The 20,102-nt window shown below is 43.9% G+C and overlaps 1 protein-coding gene across 2 annotated transcripts in view; it reads right to left on the reverse strand.

Annotated features, from left to right (window-relative positions):
• LARS2 (leucyl-tRNA synthetase 2, mitochondrial) overlaps positions 1–20,102 on the reverse strand; it is a 146,667-nt gene that overhangs the window by 96,551 nt on the left and 30,014 nt on the right. For both annotated transcript variants that reach the window (XM_005696049.3, XM_005696050.3), the window contains exon 5: positions 17,351–17,411. In XM_005696049.3, coding sequence (XP_005696106.2) covers positions 17,351–17,411 — 61 coding nt within the window. The remainder of the gene's footprint in view (positions 1–17,350; positions 17,412–20,102) is intronic.

Below are 20,102 nucleotides of genomic sequence, written 5' to 3' on the forward strand. Positions count from 1 at the left end.
AGGCAGCAAGACAGCACCTTGGTTAGTACAGCTAGGCTGTGCCCGGACTGACTCAAATGTGTGCTCCAAGGACGTCTGGGTAGATCAGGCAGAAGCAACAGGCCAGAGCACTCCTAGATAAAGGAATACCGTGGTGAATATTCTGTTAGGAGTAACAACGCTCAGTTCCCACGAGGCTCAGTGGTAAAGAATCTTCCTGCAGTGCAGGGGATGCAGGTTTGATCCTGGATCAGGAAGATCCCCTGGAGAAGGAAATGGCAACTTCCTCCAGTATCCTTGCCTGGAAAATCCCATGGACACAGAAGCCTGGTGGGCCACAGTCCATGAGGTCACAAAAGTCAGACACAACCGCGCATGCACGCACAAATATCCTGGGTCACAAGGGGGCATCCACACGGCCACCTGCAAAGGCCCCAGACAACCTGGTCTGTATCCATATGACCAATTCCGACAACCCAGGCTCCAAAGGGAAGGATGTGGCCTAAACGAAGAACCATCAGGGAATATAACGGGGGAGGCTGGCTCACTGTCCACAATCCCTGGGGAAGAGGCCTACTCACTTTCTGAGTTGCTGTTCAGTTCAGTACAGTTCAGTCACTCAGTCGTGTCCAACTCTTTGAGACCCCATGAATTGCAGCATGCCAGGCCTCCCTGTCCATCACCAACTCCCGGAGTTCACTCAAACTCACGTCCATTGAGTCGGTGATGCCATCCAGCCATCTCGTCCTCTGTCGTCCCCTTCTCCTCCTGCCCCTAATCCCTCCCAGCATCAGGGTCTTTTCCAATGAGTCAACTCTTTGCATCAGGTGGCCAAAGTACTGGAGTTTCAGCTTCAGCATCAGTCCTTCCAATGAACCCCCAGGACTGCTCTTCTTTAGGATGGACTGGTTAGATCTCCTTGCAGTCCAAGGGACTCTCAAGAGTCTTCTCTAACATCACAGTTCAAAAGCATCAATTCTTCGGCGCTCAGCTTTCTTCACAGTCCAATTCTCACATCCATACACGACTACTGGAAAAACCATAGCCTTGACTAGAAGGACCTTTGTTGGCAAAGTAATGTCTCTGCTTTTCAATATGCTATCTAGGTTGGTCATAACTTTCCTTCCAAGGAGTAAGTGTCTTTTAATTTCATGGCTGTAGTCCCCATCTGCAGTGATTTTGGAGCCCCCCAAAATAAAGTCTGACATTGTTTCCACTGTTTCCCCATCTATTTCCCATGAAGTGATGGGACCAGATGCCATGATGTTCGTTTTCTGAATGTTGAGCTTTAAGGCAACTTTTTCACTCTCCTCTTTTACTTTCATCAAGAGGCTTTTTAGTTCCTCTTCACTTTCTGCCATAAGGGTGGTGTCATCTGCATATCTGAGGCTATTGATATTTCTCCCGGGAATCTTGATTCCAGCTTGTGCTTATTCCAGTCCAGCATTTCTCATGATGTACTCTGCAGATAAGTTAAATAAGCAGGGTACAATATACAGCCTTGAGTTGCTGTTACAAGACTGTAAAGGGCCAGGTAGACACCTCTGCCTGTGAGTAACAAGCAAGAGCGGTACTGTACTTGGCAAACACTTAGCATACCGATGAGAGGACAAACGTGACGCCAGGGGCCCACAGGTGTGTAAGAATCACCCAGCTCCCCTCCCCATGGGGTGGGGGCGGATGCGCCTGCTGCCCAGGCCACAAGGGCATGAGAGAGTGGCCTAGTGCTCCACGCCAAGCATATCCCCATCTTTTAGGACCCAACAGACTTCTTGGCTCTATTATTTAAATCCCCAAGTTCTATCCACCTTCCTAAACAGGCTGTTGGCAGGGGAAGGGCAGTGGATGGAAGGAGTGAAGGACAGGCAGGCTGAAGACTGGGGTCGGAGCACTGGATTCAGTCTGAGGGTCTGCTGTGGACTCGCCAGTGACCCTGGACAACAACTCATCTCTCTGGGCCTCACGTTTCAGTCCGAGGGTCTGCTGTGGACTCGCCAGTGACCCTGGACAATAACTCATCTCTCTGGGCCTCACGTTTCTCATCTGGAAAATGGAATGCGTAACTGCTACAAGGATCCAGGAATCTGGAGAGGGTCAGCCTGCCTTTCCAACACTGGCCCAGTAGGTATACATGGCAGATGCTCAATAAATCTTCATTAAAGCAACAAATACATCAAAATTCAGGACATCAAGTGCCACCAGAGTAAAAAAAAAAGAGAGAGAGAGAAAAAATTAAAGCTTTGAAACAGAGCCCTTGCAAGTTTTCTTAAATGTAACAGGTTTTTAAAAGAGTAGAATGTCTTTTTCTCTTGGAACCAGTCTGGCTTATTCATATTAAATGTTGTCAAGTATGGGTTCACATGAGAAATGTCACTCCAATTCATACTGAACAGAGTGTTCTAAGGAAACTTCAAACCTCTAAAGGCAAATGAAGAGCCACATATATCTCCGTTAGCGACTTCTACAAAATCAAAAACAAATGATGGCTTTTCAAAAGGAGACACGCTTGAGATTAGTTTCTCAGCTCCCTGCTTTAACACTGGTTCAGAATTCTGTGTTTCTCCCTCATTCAATCCATCAAGGAGAAAACATTCATGAAGGGTCTACAATTACCCTGTCCTTATCCTGAGAGACTTAACAACAACAACTGGCTATAGTGATAGAAGACGGAGGTTTAGAGAACAAAGAGAAGGGGATTTCCATGCAACTCAGGGCTCTCTTTGCTCACTCACTGATTGAATTATGCCACAGACATTTATTGAGTCCTGACTGCATATGGGCCCTGGGTCAGAGAATATGAAGATTCGAGCCACCTACACTAAACCTTTTCACAGGTTCTCTTTCCTTAAGCAGTTTCTCTAACTGTCGTTCCCGTTCCTATCTCATTCATTCCCATTTGTCTCCGAGAGAAAAGAGGCAATCCATCACCCTCTCACCTCCCACAGGCATTCCAGAGCAGAGGCCTCTCCCCCACCTCTCCTGCTGCTGCTGCTGCTGCTGCTGCTAAGTCGCTCAGTCGTGTCCGACTCTGTGCGACCCCCTGGACTGCAGCCCACCAGGCTCCTCCGTCCATGGGATTTTCCAGGCACGAGGACTGGAGTGGGGTGCCACTGCCTTCTCCGCCCACCTCTCCTGGCTCTGCTTTATTCCATTCCATTTGCACCTCTCCCAACAACTCTTTGCCACCCACAGACCCAGTCAGGGGTCCCTGTCCCAGACCACGTGGCCACTGCTTCCTCCCCCTAAACTATCTACTACTCCCTACCCACTGGAAAAGATCCTGATGCTGGGAAGGAGAAGGTTAAAGGAGAAGAGGGTGGCAGAGGACGAGATGGCTGGATGGCATCACCGACTCAATGGACATGAGTTTGAGCAAACTCTGGGAGACGGTGAAGGATGGGGAAGCCTGGTGTGCTCCAGCCCATGGAGTTGCAGAGTCGGACACGACTGAGTGACTGAACAGCAACGACTGCCCCCGCCCAGGCTGCTTCAGCCTCACTGTCCCCCTCTTCTCGGCCCCATCCTTTCATCCCTCTTCCTTCAACCATCTGTTCAATTCCATCCTGGCTGAGTTTCTGCCTGTGGCCTCCTTTACCTTCCCGGTTCTCCTCCTTTTCTGCAGAGCTGAGGGAACAGGTGTTAATATTAGGGTAATTAATTAATCATGAACCCAACATTTGTCTAAGAACTTATTTGTATGTAATTATGTTTCTTCATTTCAGGACTAACTTTAGCCTGAAAATGAGCATTTAATGAAAACTGAAAATGACAAATGCTAGACACTCTGCTTTTACAGAACAAGTATTTCACTCTTAAAGGTCTCGTTTTTCAAATCTAGGGCTACAGCTGAATTTTCGTCATTTGAAAGGTTCATGTTCTACGTGCTCTCGAAGCCAATTTAGAGGAGCGTTAAGGAAAAGGAAATCATGGTCTTTGCAGCTTTGAAGACAGCTCACACTGTCTTTCTGAACTGAAAGCAGGCTGACCAGTAGGCTCCTCTTTTGCTATTTTCCTGGCCATTATTTTTTGAGCATTGTCATTTTTACGGTAACCCGAAAGCTTCTCTTGCTACAAATGGCACAAGTTTCTGTAAACTATCCATAATTGGACAGAAGCAACAATTTGCCTAATTGCTTGGTAACTGTTCTTTGCCAGCTGACAAGAATTTCATCAAGGCAGTCAGACAATAGGGACAGCTTTTCTATCTAGACAGCTGGGAATGGAAAACCCTCCATTCAACTACAGATGAGATGAATGGGTGTGAGTTGTAATTTGTTATCAGTCTACTTGGGCAGAAGCCAGTATTTCAACTATTCATACCAAACTAGCTCTCTATCATTGTTTCATTTTTCCTGGGAGGAAAAGAACATTAATTTAATCTGTAATACACTTGAAAATTTCAGGATCAACAGGGCAGCGTCCTCTGAAAGATGTTTTTGAGAAGTGAGTTCTCTAGCTTTCCTGAATAATGAGAAGGCTATTTGTTAGAGATGGGCTTGGGTCCAGATGAAGAAGAAATATCAATTCATCAATTCCTTGGATGCAAAACAGTGACAGCGGTGTCCAAGATGAGCTGTTCTGCTGCTTGCGAGCTCTATAAGCAACGAGTAGTGGAAACCCATCACAGCCTCAAAGATGTCATATGTGATGTAGCCCAGTGATGTTTAAGGGAAGGACGAGGGGCAGGGAAGGGCAGATTAGAATCTCACAGGAAGAAGGGGGGGATTTAAAACTATATATGCCATCTTCTTCTGGGAAGATGGAACAGATGCCCTTTTCCTGTTCTTTCCACTAAGTACAGCTGCAAACCCTGAACGTTATATACGTGTGTGTATGTATGTATAAAGCAAACACAGACTTGGATACATTGAGAAGAGAAGGCAGGCTAATTAGAGACCTCAGCACCTGAGGAATGACACAGTGGTGAGTTTCACAGACTTTCTTTATGCCTCATAAGTCCCAGAATTGGAGCTAATAAAGCCAGTAATCCAGAAATGCTGAGGAGTACAGACAAAAAATAAAAATAAAAAAGAAGAAAGGAAAGCCCATTTCCTTTAGCCAAAGAACCATGAAAGGGACAGCCTAACAAGAGAGAAAATTTAGACAATTACTGCTCCATCCTACTCAACACCACAGGAAAAAATGACAGCCCTATCCCCACTAGGAAGTGGTTAGTAGAGGGTCTAGACTTACAAGCCTGGGGGGACAAGAACAAGGGAGCCCAGTCTCTCTGCATCAGGGCGGTGTCCGCGGAGGTGGAGTGGAAAATCGGGCTCTCCTACTCCTGCTGGACACCAAGCTTTTATATACAGGACAGAGAAATAACAAGGTCCTACTGCATAGCACAAAGAAACTACATTCAGTATCCTATGATAAACCATAATGGAAGAGAATATATATAAAAAGAGAAGGCATATATATATATATACACACACACACATATATATATAATTGAATCACTTCTCTGTCAACAGAAACTAACACAACATTGTAAATCAACTTAAATAAAAATAAAATCCAAGTTAATATGGGGGGAGAAAAAAAAAACCTTGGCAGCGTTAGTGGAGACTACAGGGGTGGGGGAAGGGAGTCTGGACTTCGACCCCAGCCAGCAGTAATGAGGTGGCCCTCCGTCTCTCTGATGGGCCAGTGTCAGAGGAGTTCAAACAGAGAGTCAGGGAGCTCATTCTTGCTCCATAAACACTCGGGAACAGGAAGGTCTGATGAGTCTCCGGGATGGTGACATGCAGGAAGGTGGCCTGCGTGGTCACTGGGACATGCAGTGGGCATCCCAGCTGGCACCCACCCAAGGTCCACCTTGGCAAGGCCCAGCACCAACACGCACTGGGACAGAAGACTCTGCACTTGAGACCCTCCTGGGTCCCATCCTATGTACTTCTTCATCTGGCTGTTCATCTTGATGCCCTTGGTAATAAGTTGGTACCAAGTAGCAGACTGCTTTCCTGAATTCTGTGAAATTCGTGAACTCTTGCTAGCAAATTAATCAAGGAGGGGTTGTGGAAACACCTGACTTAGAGTCAGCTGGTCAGAAGCCGAGGTAACAACCTGGGCTTGTGAGTGGAATAGGAAGTGAGGGCAGGGGGACTGGCCCGCAGGGCTAAGCGTGTAACCTGTGGGGCTGGACGCCGTCTTCATGCAGACAGTATCAGAACTGAGTTACGTCAGAGGACACACATCTGGCGTCAGACGTGAGGCTGGGGTCGCAGAGTACTGCGAGTGTGGGGGACGCACAGGAGTGTGGTTTTCCTCTAGAAAAAGTTTAAAAGTGTTGAGTTTAAGAAGCTAGACACAAAAGAACACATATAGGTGAGTCCATTTATGCAACTGTGAGAAACTCTGGTGGGTGGTGAAGCTGGAAAGAAGCCAGGGATGGCCGTAAATGTCGGAGCAGCAGCTCCACGCGATGCTGGCAGTGGGGAGAGACAGAGCTGCGACTGGGAAAGGGCCCCCGGAGAGCTGCTGGGTGCTGCCAAGTTTCCTTTCTCAACCTAGGTGGTGCTTGGTTGCATTTCTGATAAAGTGTTAAGCTTTATATACATGCTTTATGCTCTAGTCTATCCATGTCTAACATTTCACAAAGAAATAAGTTATAAAAATAATCCTATATTTGCAAAAACATTACCTATTTTTTTTTAAAGTGTTTTTATTATTCATTTATGCTCTACCACATGTCAGAAAAAACTAATGGTAGGTCTTATTGTGATTACTAATAAGGTTTGGGAGTATGATCATTCCTAAGGTCCTGTTTTTCTGAACAGAAAAACAAAACCACAGACACACTGCATCAGGGTGGGACCCAGAAATCTGTGCTTTAACAAGCCCTCTTGGTGATTCTGAAGCTTGCCAATGTTAGAGAACCACTGGTCAAAGCACACACATAAATTAACCTTGTTATTTTCATGGAGTAATAACATTGTCATCAAGGCCTTGTGGATACTGCCTCCCAATGTGCGTAGAGCATCTCATGTTGTACACTTACAGGCACCCGTCTGGTCAAAAGTTGTACTGGCTATCATGCAAAACTGATCTGTAAATCTGATTCAGCCGTGGGGAAGAGGCTTTGCACTCTTATTTTCTAAACTATTTGAGAAGTGAGCTAATCTCATTAACAACCCTAAGAACCTGAGGCTCAGAGGGTAACAGATCATGCCCACCCTGTGTGAACAGCAAGGCCCATCACCAAAGCCCAGGCCTCTGGGATAAGTGTCCAAGATCCGATCTCCAAGAAGCATTTAACAAGCATTCAATTGGGAAATTCTATTCCATGAGCCAGAGCGTGCATCCTTCATAGGGCTCATGACCACAAATGGGCATGAGGATAAAACAAACTATTCCCTGTTGCCCCAGGACATCTCCTTTTCATTTAGGGCTGAGGAGTCCAAGAACGCTATCCTGGCTGAAGCAACCAAAAGCTTTCCCTACCATGTTTTAGGCTGGCAAGTACTGAGCTGGCACAGCAGTGCACGGGGTTGGCTGCACGTGTGCAAGGTATTGGTGATGAGACACGGCAACAATTCTGAACACTAACCCTTACGCATCAGCACCGAGCTTCCCCGAAACGAAAGCACTCGAGACAAACCGCCAGTTCATCTCAGGTAAAACAAAGGTATTGCCTCTTCCCTCCTGGAACAGAAGAACATTTGGAAGAAGGTTAATTTTTTGATTTTGAGGGAGAGCAAGTGATCCAGAGCCAGAGCTCTACCGGACAAATGGCTTCCCTTCTGGAACGACCTGAAGGAGGACTCAGAGAGTCAAACACTCCGAGGCCCGGCTGCACGTTGTCAAGGCAACCAGAGCCCTGAGCTTTCACAACTGGCATCTTCCCAACCAGTCTTTCAGGCGATCACTTGCCCTAAGTTCTTTTTGTTTTAAGCTATTCTTTAAATTCTTTTAAAATAAAAACTTAAAAATGTATCTTTCTATTATCCTAGAAGCCTCATTCTTTCCTGGAGTTTAATCCCTCCTGTCAAATGTCTAGTCCTCTCTGAACATCAAATTCCAAGGTAGTCAGGGCCTTGAGGCAATAATAGTTTTCACTTTGTAATCATACAAAGCATGCTGTCTTTGAAAATGAACTCATGCGGCTATGGTCCAAAGAGCTTGTGTGTTTTGGATGAAAAGACAGTACTGGTTCCAAACCATGATAATGACAGGAGGGTGGGGAAGAAAAGGCTAAACAAAGGCCAGTAGAAGTGCAAACAAACCCCGGCAGAAAGAAGTACTGACATGACAACCAGGGAAACCTGCAAAATGTCTGGCATTCCCTGATTTTATGGCATTATTGTTAATTGCTGTAGGTGTGATAATGGGAGCGTGAGGAAGGAACGAAGGGAGCGAGAAGGAAAGACAGAGCCTTCATCCTCTAGTGACAGATAATGACTCTTTTCAGGTGAGGTTATGCGATGTCTGGGGCTTGCGGCAAAATAATGCAGGGCAGAGGGGTATAGAGGAAATAAGACTGGTCAAGTAGCAGCAGCTGTTGACAATGGGTGATGAGTCTTTGGGGGTTGTCTATGGTATTCTCACTTTTAGTGTAGGTTACAAATTTTTCATAATAATAAAATTACTTATTTAAAAAAAAAAGGAGGAGAGAGAAGACAAGAGGAAAAGGAAAGCAAGTAAGTCAAGGAAAATGGATGAGGGCAAGGAATAGAAAGAGGACCAGGCAAGGGGAGGAAGAGAGAAAGAGAGAGAAACAGAAGCACGAGACGCAGGCGCACGGTGGAGATGCCATGAGCTCCTCAGCAGCCCCAGCAGAATTTATGGAGGCTGGGCAGCAGGGATGGGTAGAACTTGGAAAGCACCAAGGTCAGAAAAGCCAGTCCCAATAAAAATTCTGATAGAGCCACTTCTGACGTGTCTCTTCCACCACCCAGGGATAACCACACTCCATCTTGGCCAACATAACCTTCGGGGAACCTGGCAGTGGGAGGGGGGCCCGTTTTGAACTCCTGTCAGTGCCTGGGGGCAGTAATCCCTGATTCCAATGGTGCTGCTGGGCAAACCCACCGGCCTTATTACCAGGCATGGACGTGTATGGGAGACGGAACGTAGAAGCAAGGAAAGAAACCAAACCCAGGAACTTGACATTCAGTGACAGATGGGGCTTCCCTGGTGGCTCAGCGGTGAGGAGTCTGCCTGCCACCGCAGGAGCCGCGGGTTCGATCCGTAACCCAGGAAGATCCCACAGGCTGCAGAGCAACTAAGCCTGTGCGCCACGACTACTGAGCCTGTGCATCACAGCCCAGGAGCTGCAACTACCGAGCCCGACCACCCTCGCGCCGGTGCCCTGAAACGGAAGTCACCGCGGCAAGAAGCTTGCTCACCGCAACGAGGGCAGCCCCCACTCGCCACAACTAGAGAAGAGCCCTGGAAGCAATGAAGACCCAGCACAGCCAAAAATAAGTACATGAAATTAAAATCCAATGAAAATGACTGCTCGTAAAATAAAAGCTCGTTAAGATCTCCATAGTAAGGAAACTCTGCAAAGAGTCAATTCTTGATTACTCCAGTAAAGGAGACAAGTTAATCCAAACATCATCGGTGCCCAGTCCTGTGTTTCCCTTTTGTTTTGATGTTACATTGATGGATGACTGTTTGGGGATTGCTCAGCAAACACTATAAACAACGAGTTAATAAAGCTCTGCTCTCACAGGTTCCACAGGCATTACTTTGAGTCCTATCTGGTTGGGACTTTTTTTCTCTCTCTCTCTTCATATGCTGGTTTTGAAGGGAACTCCTAGGAACTGCTCCCCAAACGATTATCCAGATGATTCCTGCTAAAAATCAGGCCCCAGAGCCTACTCCAATCAAAACACAGCTAAGGCCTGGTTCAGAACCAGCTTCAGGCACCAGAGCACTGGTGGGAAGGCACAGGGTCAAAGTCAGAGACGGCCGTGCCTCAGTGAGCCAAACCCCACAGCGTAGAAGCTAATGTCACATCCCAAGGAACTCATGGGGCCATCCCGAGCACCAGTGCACGATCACCAAGGCCACAACCGGAAGCCATGAAAACAGAACGCAGGCCACACCTTCTCCAGAAAGGCTGCCGATGAGTCCACAATGTGCGTGCTCCACACACACAAAAACGTGTCTGATCTCTCTCACTGCACGGTCTGGAATTTTATCGCCTCTTTCCTCTTCCCGTAGGAGATGTTTAACTATTCAAATTCGGCTTTCAGTTTCTTCCTTTCCAAATCAAGATGATAGAAGCTGTATGGGGAATAACATCTGATAAAGTGAAACACAGTGCTGAGCTAAAACGCACCATGTGATTATTGTTCTGGCTCACCAGAAAAGTATTAATCCCAGAAATGTATTCTTTTTTTTCTTTTAATTCAGAGAATTAAGCATTTGCTGTAAGAAAGATGAGAAGGCAGCTCCAGAGCTGGACCATTCCTACAGGGATTCCCCATCCAGGCAGAGGGAGGAAGGATGAGACCATGACCCAGGTTTTCCCCACCTGGGGGAGGAAGAGGAGGTTTCTGAGCCATCTGATTTTTTAAATACTCTGTTGACTGTCAACTAGCCATCTACTTAGTTCAGTTCAGTCGCTCAGTTGTGTCCGACTCTTTGCAACCCCATGAACCGCAGCACGCCAGGCCTCCCTGTCCATCACCAGCTCCTGGAGTTTACCAAACTCATGTCCATTGAGTCGGTGATGCCATCCAGCCATCTCATCCTCTGCCTTCCCCTCCTCCTCTTGCCCTTAATCTTTCCCAGCATCAGGGTCTTTTCAAATGAGTCAACTGTTCGCATCAGGTGGCCAAAGTATTGGAGTTTCAGCTTTAACATCAGTCCTTCCAATGAACACCCAGGACTGATCTCCTTTACGATGGACTGGTTGGATCTCCTTGCAGTCCAAGGGACTCTCAAGAGTCTTCTCCAACACCACGTTCAAAAGCATCAATTCTTCGGCTCTCAGCTTTCTCTACAGTCCAACTCTGACGTCCATACATGCCACCTACTTAAGTGCCCAGTTTTTATGAGACATTAGGGTTGTTATTTGCACAGGGCACAGATCTACCCCACCAATTACAAATAAACTCTTCCTCTACCTCCTCACTGCGGCTCTATATGATCCATCAGAATGTAAAGGTTTCATTAAAAAGCACTGGTGGATTTCTGGGAAAAAGGGTATCAAGAATGCATGTATCTAAAAGATTCTCAGAGAAAAGTTAGTATGTCTCACTATGATTATAATTTTTTTTTCTTTTTCCTTATATTTCTTCTGATTTTTGCTTTATGTATCTTTGTTTCTTTGTTGTTACGTGTCCTAATGGTTTACAATGTCTATCTTCTTTGTGAATTGTACCTTTTATCATGAAAAATATTCACCTTTGTTGCATTTTTTAAAAATAAATAGGCTAAAAAAAAGAAAAAGGACACATGTACCTGAAGTTGTTTCCATGACTCCCGTTAAAATGACCGTTTAGGGGAGATTTCCCTGGTGGCTCAGTGGTAAAGAACCTGCCTGCCAATGCAGGAGACACAGTTCAGTTCCTAGGTCAGAAGATCCCACATGTCTCAGAGCAACGAGGCCCGCGTAGCACAACTACTGAGTCTGTGTTCCAGAGCCTGGGAGTCACAACTACTGATGTCCATGCTCCGCAGCAAGATAAGCCATCCCAACAAGAAGCCTCCGCACCGCCACAACGAGGAGCCCCCTCTCACTCCAAGTAGACAAAAAGTCTGCACAGCAACGAAGACCCAGCACAGCCAAAAACAAATAAAGACAGAAAAACGTGTTTATTTTAAAAAATGATCAGGAGAATATAAAGATGGAGGCTGAAGGAACTGCACAGTACAGGAAATAACAGAGGTGCCACTGACATCCCAGAAACATCAAGGAAGTTCGGCCGAGGGACTAAGTTGAAGACAAACACCGTGCACCAAAGAGCACCTTCCCCTCTTAAAGACAGACTGGGTTCTTGAGAAGCAGGGCTCTGGCACCCCTAATTTGAAAGGGCAAGTCCAGAGGGGAGAATGGGCTCTGGAGCAGATGGAAAGCCCACAGACTGGACACCCCAGGCTGCAGGGCCTCGGAAGCGGGTGAAGCTGTCATGCTCACAGGGACCTGTGACTGCAGCTCACACCCGGGTAAAGATCAGAGCAAAGAGAAAGACGCCCCGGGAGCTACGGGTCCCCTGAGCCCCGACAGAAATGAAGGAGGCAGAGAGAATGACCAGAGCTTCCACTCTGCTCCCTTCAGGCTGATGGATCTCTGAACTGATACACAAGTTCACCTCACTCAGGAAACAGGCGGAAAAATCCACAAGGGATCCAAGAAAAGACTCTGAAACAAACAAGGAGAGTCCAGCATTTCAAACTTGTGAAAAGGTTTATTACAAGAAGCAAAAGATAAATTTTTAAGAGCATCGCTTTGTATTCTCAAGAAATTTTCTGAACACACGTGGTCTGTGAAATGAGATAAGATAGCAAAATAGGAAGAAAAGAAATGTACCTGGCCAAGAGTCTTGAGAAAGAGAATAGGAACTAAATGAGATGAGGAAAACTGAGAATTAATCTAAAAATACAATAGCAGAATTATTATTGGCATTAGAAACCACACAAAGCAGCCCTGATTCAACAGGAACTGAATCAGTGATGTGGAAAGCAAACAGGAGACGTGCTCCCAAAAGGTAGAGGAGAACAAAGGGACCAAAATCATGAGAGAGGGGGTGAAAAGGATGGCAGACAGTGAACGGAGCACACACTGAGTCGGTGTTCTTGAGAAAGAGTCTAGAAAGCTGCCAGAAGGCAAGACTCATACCGCAGATCAAAAGTGGGCACTAAGCAACAGGTGAATTAGAAGTGAAAGGACGGAAGATACACCCTGAGGAAAGTTTTAAAAAATCGCCTCTTGCAAAGGCAGGGACAAAAGGAGTCCAACAGCACCAAAACGAGAGCAGGAAGATCACTGTATTACAAAGGTACGATCTGGGCTGGCCTTAGATTTCTCTATCAGCAGACGATGGGCAGATGGTAGTGGTTCCATAAATCGACATGTGATAACATTGCACAGAATTCCTCCTCCTCATACATACATACACAGGTACACACACTGTGTGTACATATAAAAACTGGTGAAGTCTGAATAAGATTTGTACTCTAGTTAATAGCATTATGCCAATGTTAATTTCGTGGTTTTGATATTACACTGTAGTTGTGTAAAGTGATATCATTGGGAAAAGCTGGTGCAGGGTTCATAGGATCTCTCTATAGTATCTTGGCAACTTCCTGAGAGTCTATAATTTTTAAGACAGTAGATCAAGGATCAAGGTCTACTAAAGAAATTTGAAAGAAAAAAGAATGATATATACCCCTAATAAGTTGCTGCTCATAGGTGAAAGCAATGAAAAGTCATTCTCTGTTATGAAAACAGCATGCAATATCAGAAGACTCAAAGCAAGAGCTAAAACGTCTAAACATTTTTTCACAAATCTAGATTTTTCAAATGGGCAATCATGCTCTATAAGGTCTACTGATGAGCACTGAAGCTAGCTGAGGGTCATTCAGTTTCAGTAATGTTACGGATACGATTTTAAAACCAAAAGCAAAGATCTACGTTTCTATGTTAAGAAGTGATACGTGATAAGAAAAATTACAACAAGAAGAAATTAGGCCCCAAATCTCAGAATATACCCCCAAAGCCTCTGGAAAACAGATTTAGAAAATGGAAAGTGTATCTACCAGCTAATCTCCTTACCTTACATAGGAAGCAAAAACATACATACTGTTCTATTTTTTATGTTGATACTGCTAAACACATTTAAAAAAAAAAAAGACTTTTTAGAAGAATAAAGAATTGATATACTAGTTACAAAAATAAATAAAAAAATAAGTAAAAAATAATAGCTTACTCTTCACTGTTAAAGACTCTAGATTAGCCAAAAGATGGTTTCTCTCATATGCTTTGTCCATCTTTTAATTTTTTAAATGAACTGTATACATAAGTGGTGCATCAAAAGAATTCAACAACTAAAGGATAAAGATGCTTTTAAATGGGCAGAATACATCAAGGAAACAAAAACATAAGATAGGAGGAATAGCACTGTCAAAATCAGACAATAAGGAAAAACCTCCATTACCAGATAGTAAAGCCAATTATAAAGCAACTGTAACTAAAAATAGTTTAGTAATGACATAGTAATCAATGGATCAAATGAACAGAAACAGAACCTAAGTGTATAATAATAGTGTAAAAGATCATGACCATAATAAAGGTAGCCTTTCAAATCAGTGAGGAAAAGACTGTTTGAAAATAAAAGAAATACCTGGGTATTCAGAAAAAGTAGGAATTCCTTAGCTCAGTTCCGGTTAAGTACAAAAATTAAAAATTAATTGAGATATAAATGCATTTATCTGTCTGAAAGGCCTTTCCAAGAAAATATTCGTGTGCTAACAATAATCCCACGCGTGCTAAGTCGCCTCAGTCTAGTTCGCCTCTTCGCGACATTATGGACTTGCAGCCCGCCAGGCTCCTCTGTCCATGGGATTCTCCAGGCAAGAATACTGCATTGTGTTGCCATGCCCTCCTATAGGGGATCTTCCCGACCCAGGGATTGAACCCACGCCTCTTAAGTCTCCAGCATCGGCAGGCAGGTTCTTTACCGCTAGCACCACTTGGGAAGCATGCAAGGCAAATGATAAATTGAGGGAAAATATTTGTAACAAAATAAAAATCACTAAGAGAAGGACAAACACGATCTACCTGTACAGACAAAAGACATGGTTAGATCATTCCCACACCCACCTCCCGCAATTCAAACATTCATTAAAAGCACAAAAACTCACTATCACTAGTAATAAAAGAAGTACAGATGAAAATAACTAATAACTTGGGAGGGTAAATATGTATGACCTTTATGGAGGATAATTTGGCAACAGCAAAGTAACATAAGCAAATTATACCTTTAACTATCTTTAAATTCAAGTACCATAAGCTTTAAACTTGTTCATGGATTTTTGGAGGAGTCACACTAAGGAAACAAAATATGTGCACTAAGGTATCTGCTCCAAGTGTCGGGGGGTGAACATATCAGTCATAAATTAGCCAGACGATGTGCCCGGCCCTGCCGCTTGGGTGACCAGCAGTAAGACGCCGTCGCCAGAAGTGTCCACATTTTAGAGCTTTCTAGAGATCTCAAGGGAGAATTATGGGGGCCTGGCCCATGGGAATTGTTCAGTAACGATTAGACAGCGATAGCAGGAGTGGTGATATTCATCTACATCTCTGCACTTCCAGGCTCAAAATCCCTTATCTGAAATGCTCGTGGTCAAACTGTGCTTCAAAACTAGGGACTTTCTGGATATTAAGAGACAACAGTATATTTACCTAACTAGGTCTGGGAGAGCACCTGGTAATCAATCACAGTACTATTCCTAGAGTAAAACATACATGGATATTCATTTTAAGTGAAATAAACATCAGTCTAGGTCAGGTTTTGCAGTCAAATCAATTATGAAAAACGTTCCACTTTTAGAGCTTTCTGGACTTCAGATTTTTACAAGAGGGATTGAGAACTTGTACTTACAAAGACAAACATTAGAATCTATCTAAATGTATGATAATCCACCTGCCAATGCAGGAGATTTAGGTTCAATCCCTGGGTTGGGAAGATACTCTGGAGTAGGAAATGGCAATTCACTTGAATATTCTTGCCTAGGAAATCCCATGGACAGAGGAGCCTGGAGGGCTATAGTTTATGGGGTTGCCAGGGGTCAGACATGATTGAGTACACACACAAGGGGTAGGTTACATAAATTATGATATATTCATAAGATGGAAAACTATATAGCGATAAAAAGTCACTTTTCCCAAAGACTCTTTAATAAACTAGAAACATGTTCATGAACAGCAGGTTTAAAAAAAAAAGCAAAATAAAAAACATGATTTATGAATTCTATTTTGCAAAAGCAAATTACACAGATATTTATAATTCCAGAATAAAAGGCTACGAGGAGCCACACAATGATGTTGAATTAATCACACTGGCTCATGCTCTTCTTTACACTTTTCTGTGTTTTCTAATCTTCTATGATAATCTGGAAAACAACCTATTAGTTTTTGAACAATTTATGGTTGCTGTTCCTGTGAAGGACTAGCCTAGTTCCCATCCTAGAGGGTTAACAAGCCCATCTCTGCCCTCAAGGAATCTACCGATGCGTCTCTGGAGAGCTCAGGGCATTGCTCAGTTCTCTCCACAGTGAATACGTTTCATTCTCTACCAGCACTTCCCCACTGGCTCCTCAGGACAACCTGAGTCAAGCACCAGGACTTTTCCACACCTCCACCAAACAAAACCCTGGTGACCTCGCAAGTTAGTGATAGAAACGGCATCAGTGCTCCAATAAGAACTTAATTCAGCCCATGAACTCATCTAAAGAAGCTGAAAAAAAAATAAAGACAAAAGCCGGGACTGTTTAAATGTGTTTGATTTTCACTCTTTTTCACTGTACTCATCAAATTGCAATCTTTAAAAAATCGTGGCGGAGGAGAAGATGATCATATTTCAGTTTTTCCCAGGTGCTTCTCATTGAGCAAAAAGGATGTGAACTTGAACTAGACAGACCCAGCAAGGAAAAGCATTTTGTGAAGTAAATAGGGTGCTAACAGTGATCACAGCATTGGTTCGCGGAGAGGATGAGCAGGAGTCCACCTTACCGAACAAGCCGCGCATCAGTGTCTACCCAGGGGTCTTTGGCCACTGCTTTCTTTTACATCTTTTTTTAAAATTAATTAATTTATTTTAATTGGAGGCTAATTACTGGCCACTGCTTTGAAGGGTTCAGCTGCATTTAGCCTGGGTGTTCCTAACACCCAAGTGGTCTTCACTGAACTCCTCCCACGCCTGGAATTCTCCAGGGGTTTAACACACAGTTTGAAAGCACTTTATACTAAAAGGCTATTTATCATGAACCTCAATTCCAAGTGGGACAAAAGAGATAAATGATCCATCGACCTATACCTAATCACCTAAAGGGACCACATGGGTTGATATTTAATCACTTACAGAGATTTCAATAGTCTTTTTAAACTATTGTTGACAATAGGCGCAATCCTTGTGCAGAGCTTTTTCCACATACATAAATCACAGCCAACTGGGACATTAAATAAGAAGTTAACTCTCTTAGCTTAATCCCTCAGAAAATTACTTGTCTTCAGACCAATTATCCACTGGGGATATTTCTTCATCTGTGGCGTGCTAATCCTCCCTGCCTGCTTTCTGCCACCCTCCTTTCCCTCCTCTCGACAAGAAGAAAAGGAAGAGAAAGTAAACGAGCACAATCCCCTGTTCACTCAGGACTGCGGTCTAAATAAAGACCTTCTGGGAGAGCGGTGACTTACCCTGTCCCAGCTGAAACACAGGCCCAGTTGATCAAGCTGTTTCCTCATGTGTCTAATATTACTGTGAAACAAAGGGAAGAGGGTTTGGATTTTAGAAACAGGAAAAGCCATAAGCAAATTACACTCTGAGATTGTGAAAAGGAGACTGGAAAAGTTTAGACGATTCAAAGAGCTTTAAGTGTTGTTTTGCTCTGGCCAAAAAGAAAAAAAGGTAATCACTAAGAACCAATGAAAATATCTGCTTAGTAGAAGACAGCTATTCTTTGGACGCTTGCAAAATCTACTAAAACCCATGACAGTCTTTGCTCCTGGGGACTGCCCTTTTCCCTGGGCATTCAGAAAGGCAACCCTTTCGATTTGTGCACTCCTGGCACATCCATATGCCTGGATGCTGAACAAATTTAGGCCAAACATTTACAAATTTAAAAGCACCTTAAAAAAAACTTAACATAAAAATTTCAGAAATCCAGGAGAAATCACACAGGGCATTGTCAATCAAAACCTGAAAACTGAAACTCTAAAAACAACTGGAAAAGAGGAGAGAAGTAATAAACCAATTTTAGCATGAAATAAGAAAATATTCTTTTTTCTATTCAATTTTTAATTAAAAACATTGTAACCTTTTTTATGGAAGTATAGTTTACAACGCTGTATTAGTTTTAGGTATATAGGAAAGTGATTCAGTCATACATACATATTTTTCAGATTATTTTCCATAATAGGTTATTACAAGACATTGAATATAGTTCCCTGGGCTATACAATAGGTCCTTGTTGCTTATCTATTTTATATACAGTAATAAATATATGTTAATCCTAAACATCTAATTTATTCCCCCCGCCCTCCCCTGTAAAGGTATTCCCTGTAGCTCAAATGGTACAGAATCTGCCTATAATGCAGGAAACCTAGGTTCTATCTCTGGGTTGGGAAAATCATCTGGAGAAGGGAATGGCAATCCACTCCAGTATTCTTGCCTGGAGAATCCCATGGACAGAGGAGCCTGGAGGGCTACAGTCCATGGGGTCGCAGAGAAGGTCACAGAGAAGAGGACACAACTGAATGACTAACACTACCACTGCTGCTGCTGCTGCTAAGTCGCTTCAGTCGTGTCTGACTCTGTGCGACCCCATAGACGGCAGCCCACCAGGCTCTGCCGTCCCTGGGATTCTCCAGGCAAGAACACTGGAGTGGGTGGCCATTTCCTTTTCCAATGAATGAGAGTGAAAAGTGAAAGTGAAGTCACTGAGTCGTGCCCAACTCTCAGCGACCCCATGGACTGCAGCTCACCAGGCTCCTCCGTCCATGGAGTTTCCAGGCAAGAGTACTGGAGTGGGGTGCCATTGCCTTCTCCAAACGCTACCACTACTAAAACACAAATTTGTTTTCTATGTCTGTTTTTTAAACAAGTTCATTTGTATCATTATTTAAGATTTCACACATAAGTGATCTCATGATATTTGTCTTTCTCTAACTTACTTCTGTAAATATGATAATCTTCAGGGCCTCTTTTTTGATTTTGTAGGACTAATTCATTTCTACTGTGTACCCTTTGAGTTCAAACAGACTGAAAATATGAAAATATGAAAAACTATGAAGAATTTCCCTAGGTGATCTCTGATTACCTAACAATCAGTTCAGTTCAGTAGCTCAGTTGTGACCGACTCTTTGCGACCCCATCATGCCAGGCCTCCCTGTCCATCACCAACTCCTGGAGTTCATTCAAACTCACGTTCACTGAGTCAGTGATGCCATTCAATCATCTCATCCTCTGTCATCCCTTTCTCCTCCCGCCTTCAATCTTCCCCAGCATCAGGGTCTTTTCAAATGAGTCAGTTCTTTGCATCAGGTGGCCAAAGTATCGGAGTTTCAGCTTCAACCTCAGTCTTTCCAATGGATATTCAGGACTGATTTCCTTTAGGATGGACTGGTTGGATCTCCTTGCAGTCCAAGGGACTCTCAAGAGTCTTCTCCAACACCACAGTTCAAAAACATCAATTCTTCGGCACTCAGCTTTCTTCACAGTCCCACCCTCACATCCATACATGACCACAGGAAAAACCACAGCCTTGACTAGATGGGCCTTTGTTGACAAAGTAATGTACTGCTTTTTAATATGCTGTCTAGGTTGGCCATAAGTTTCCTTCCAAGGAGTAAGCATCTTTTAATTTTATGGCTGCAGTCACCATCTGCAGTGATTTTGGAGCCCCCCAAAATAAAAGTCTATCACTGTTTCCACTGTTTTCCCATCTATTGGCCATGAAGTGATGGGACCAGATGCCATGATGTTCGTTTTCTGAATGTTGAGTTTTAAGCCAATTTTTTCACTCTCCTCTTTCACTTTCATCAAGAGGCTCTTTAGTTCTTTGCTTTCTGCCATAAGGGTGCTGTCATCTGCATATCTGAGGTTACTGATATTTCTCCTGGCAATCTTGATTTCAGCTTGTGCTTCATCCAGCCCAGCATTTCTCATGATGTACTCTGCATATAAGTTAAATAAGCAGGGTGACAATATACAGCCTTAATGGACTCCTTTTCCTATTTGGAACCAGTCTGTTGTTCCATGTCCAGTTCTAACTGTTGCTTCCTGACCTGCATATAGGTTTCTCAAGAGGCAGGTTAGGTGGTCTGGTATTCCCATCTCTTTCAGAATTTTCCACAGTTTATTGTGATCCACACAGTCAAAGGCTTTGGCATTAGTCAATAAAGCAGAAATAGATGTTTTTCTGGAACTCTCTTGCTTTTTCAATGATCC

The sequence above is a fragment of the Capra hircus genome, chromosome 22, assembly GCF_001704415.2.
Source record: "Capra hircus breed San Clemente chromosome 22, ASM170441v1, whole genome shotgun sequence".
Classification (NCBI taxonomy): Eukaryota; Metazoa; Chordata; class Mammalia; order Artiodactyla; family Bovidae; genus Capra; species Capra hircus.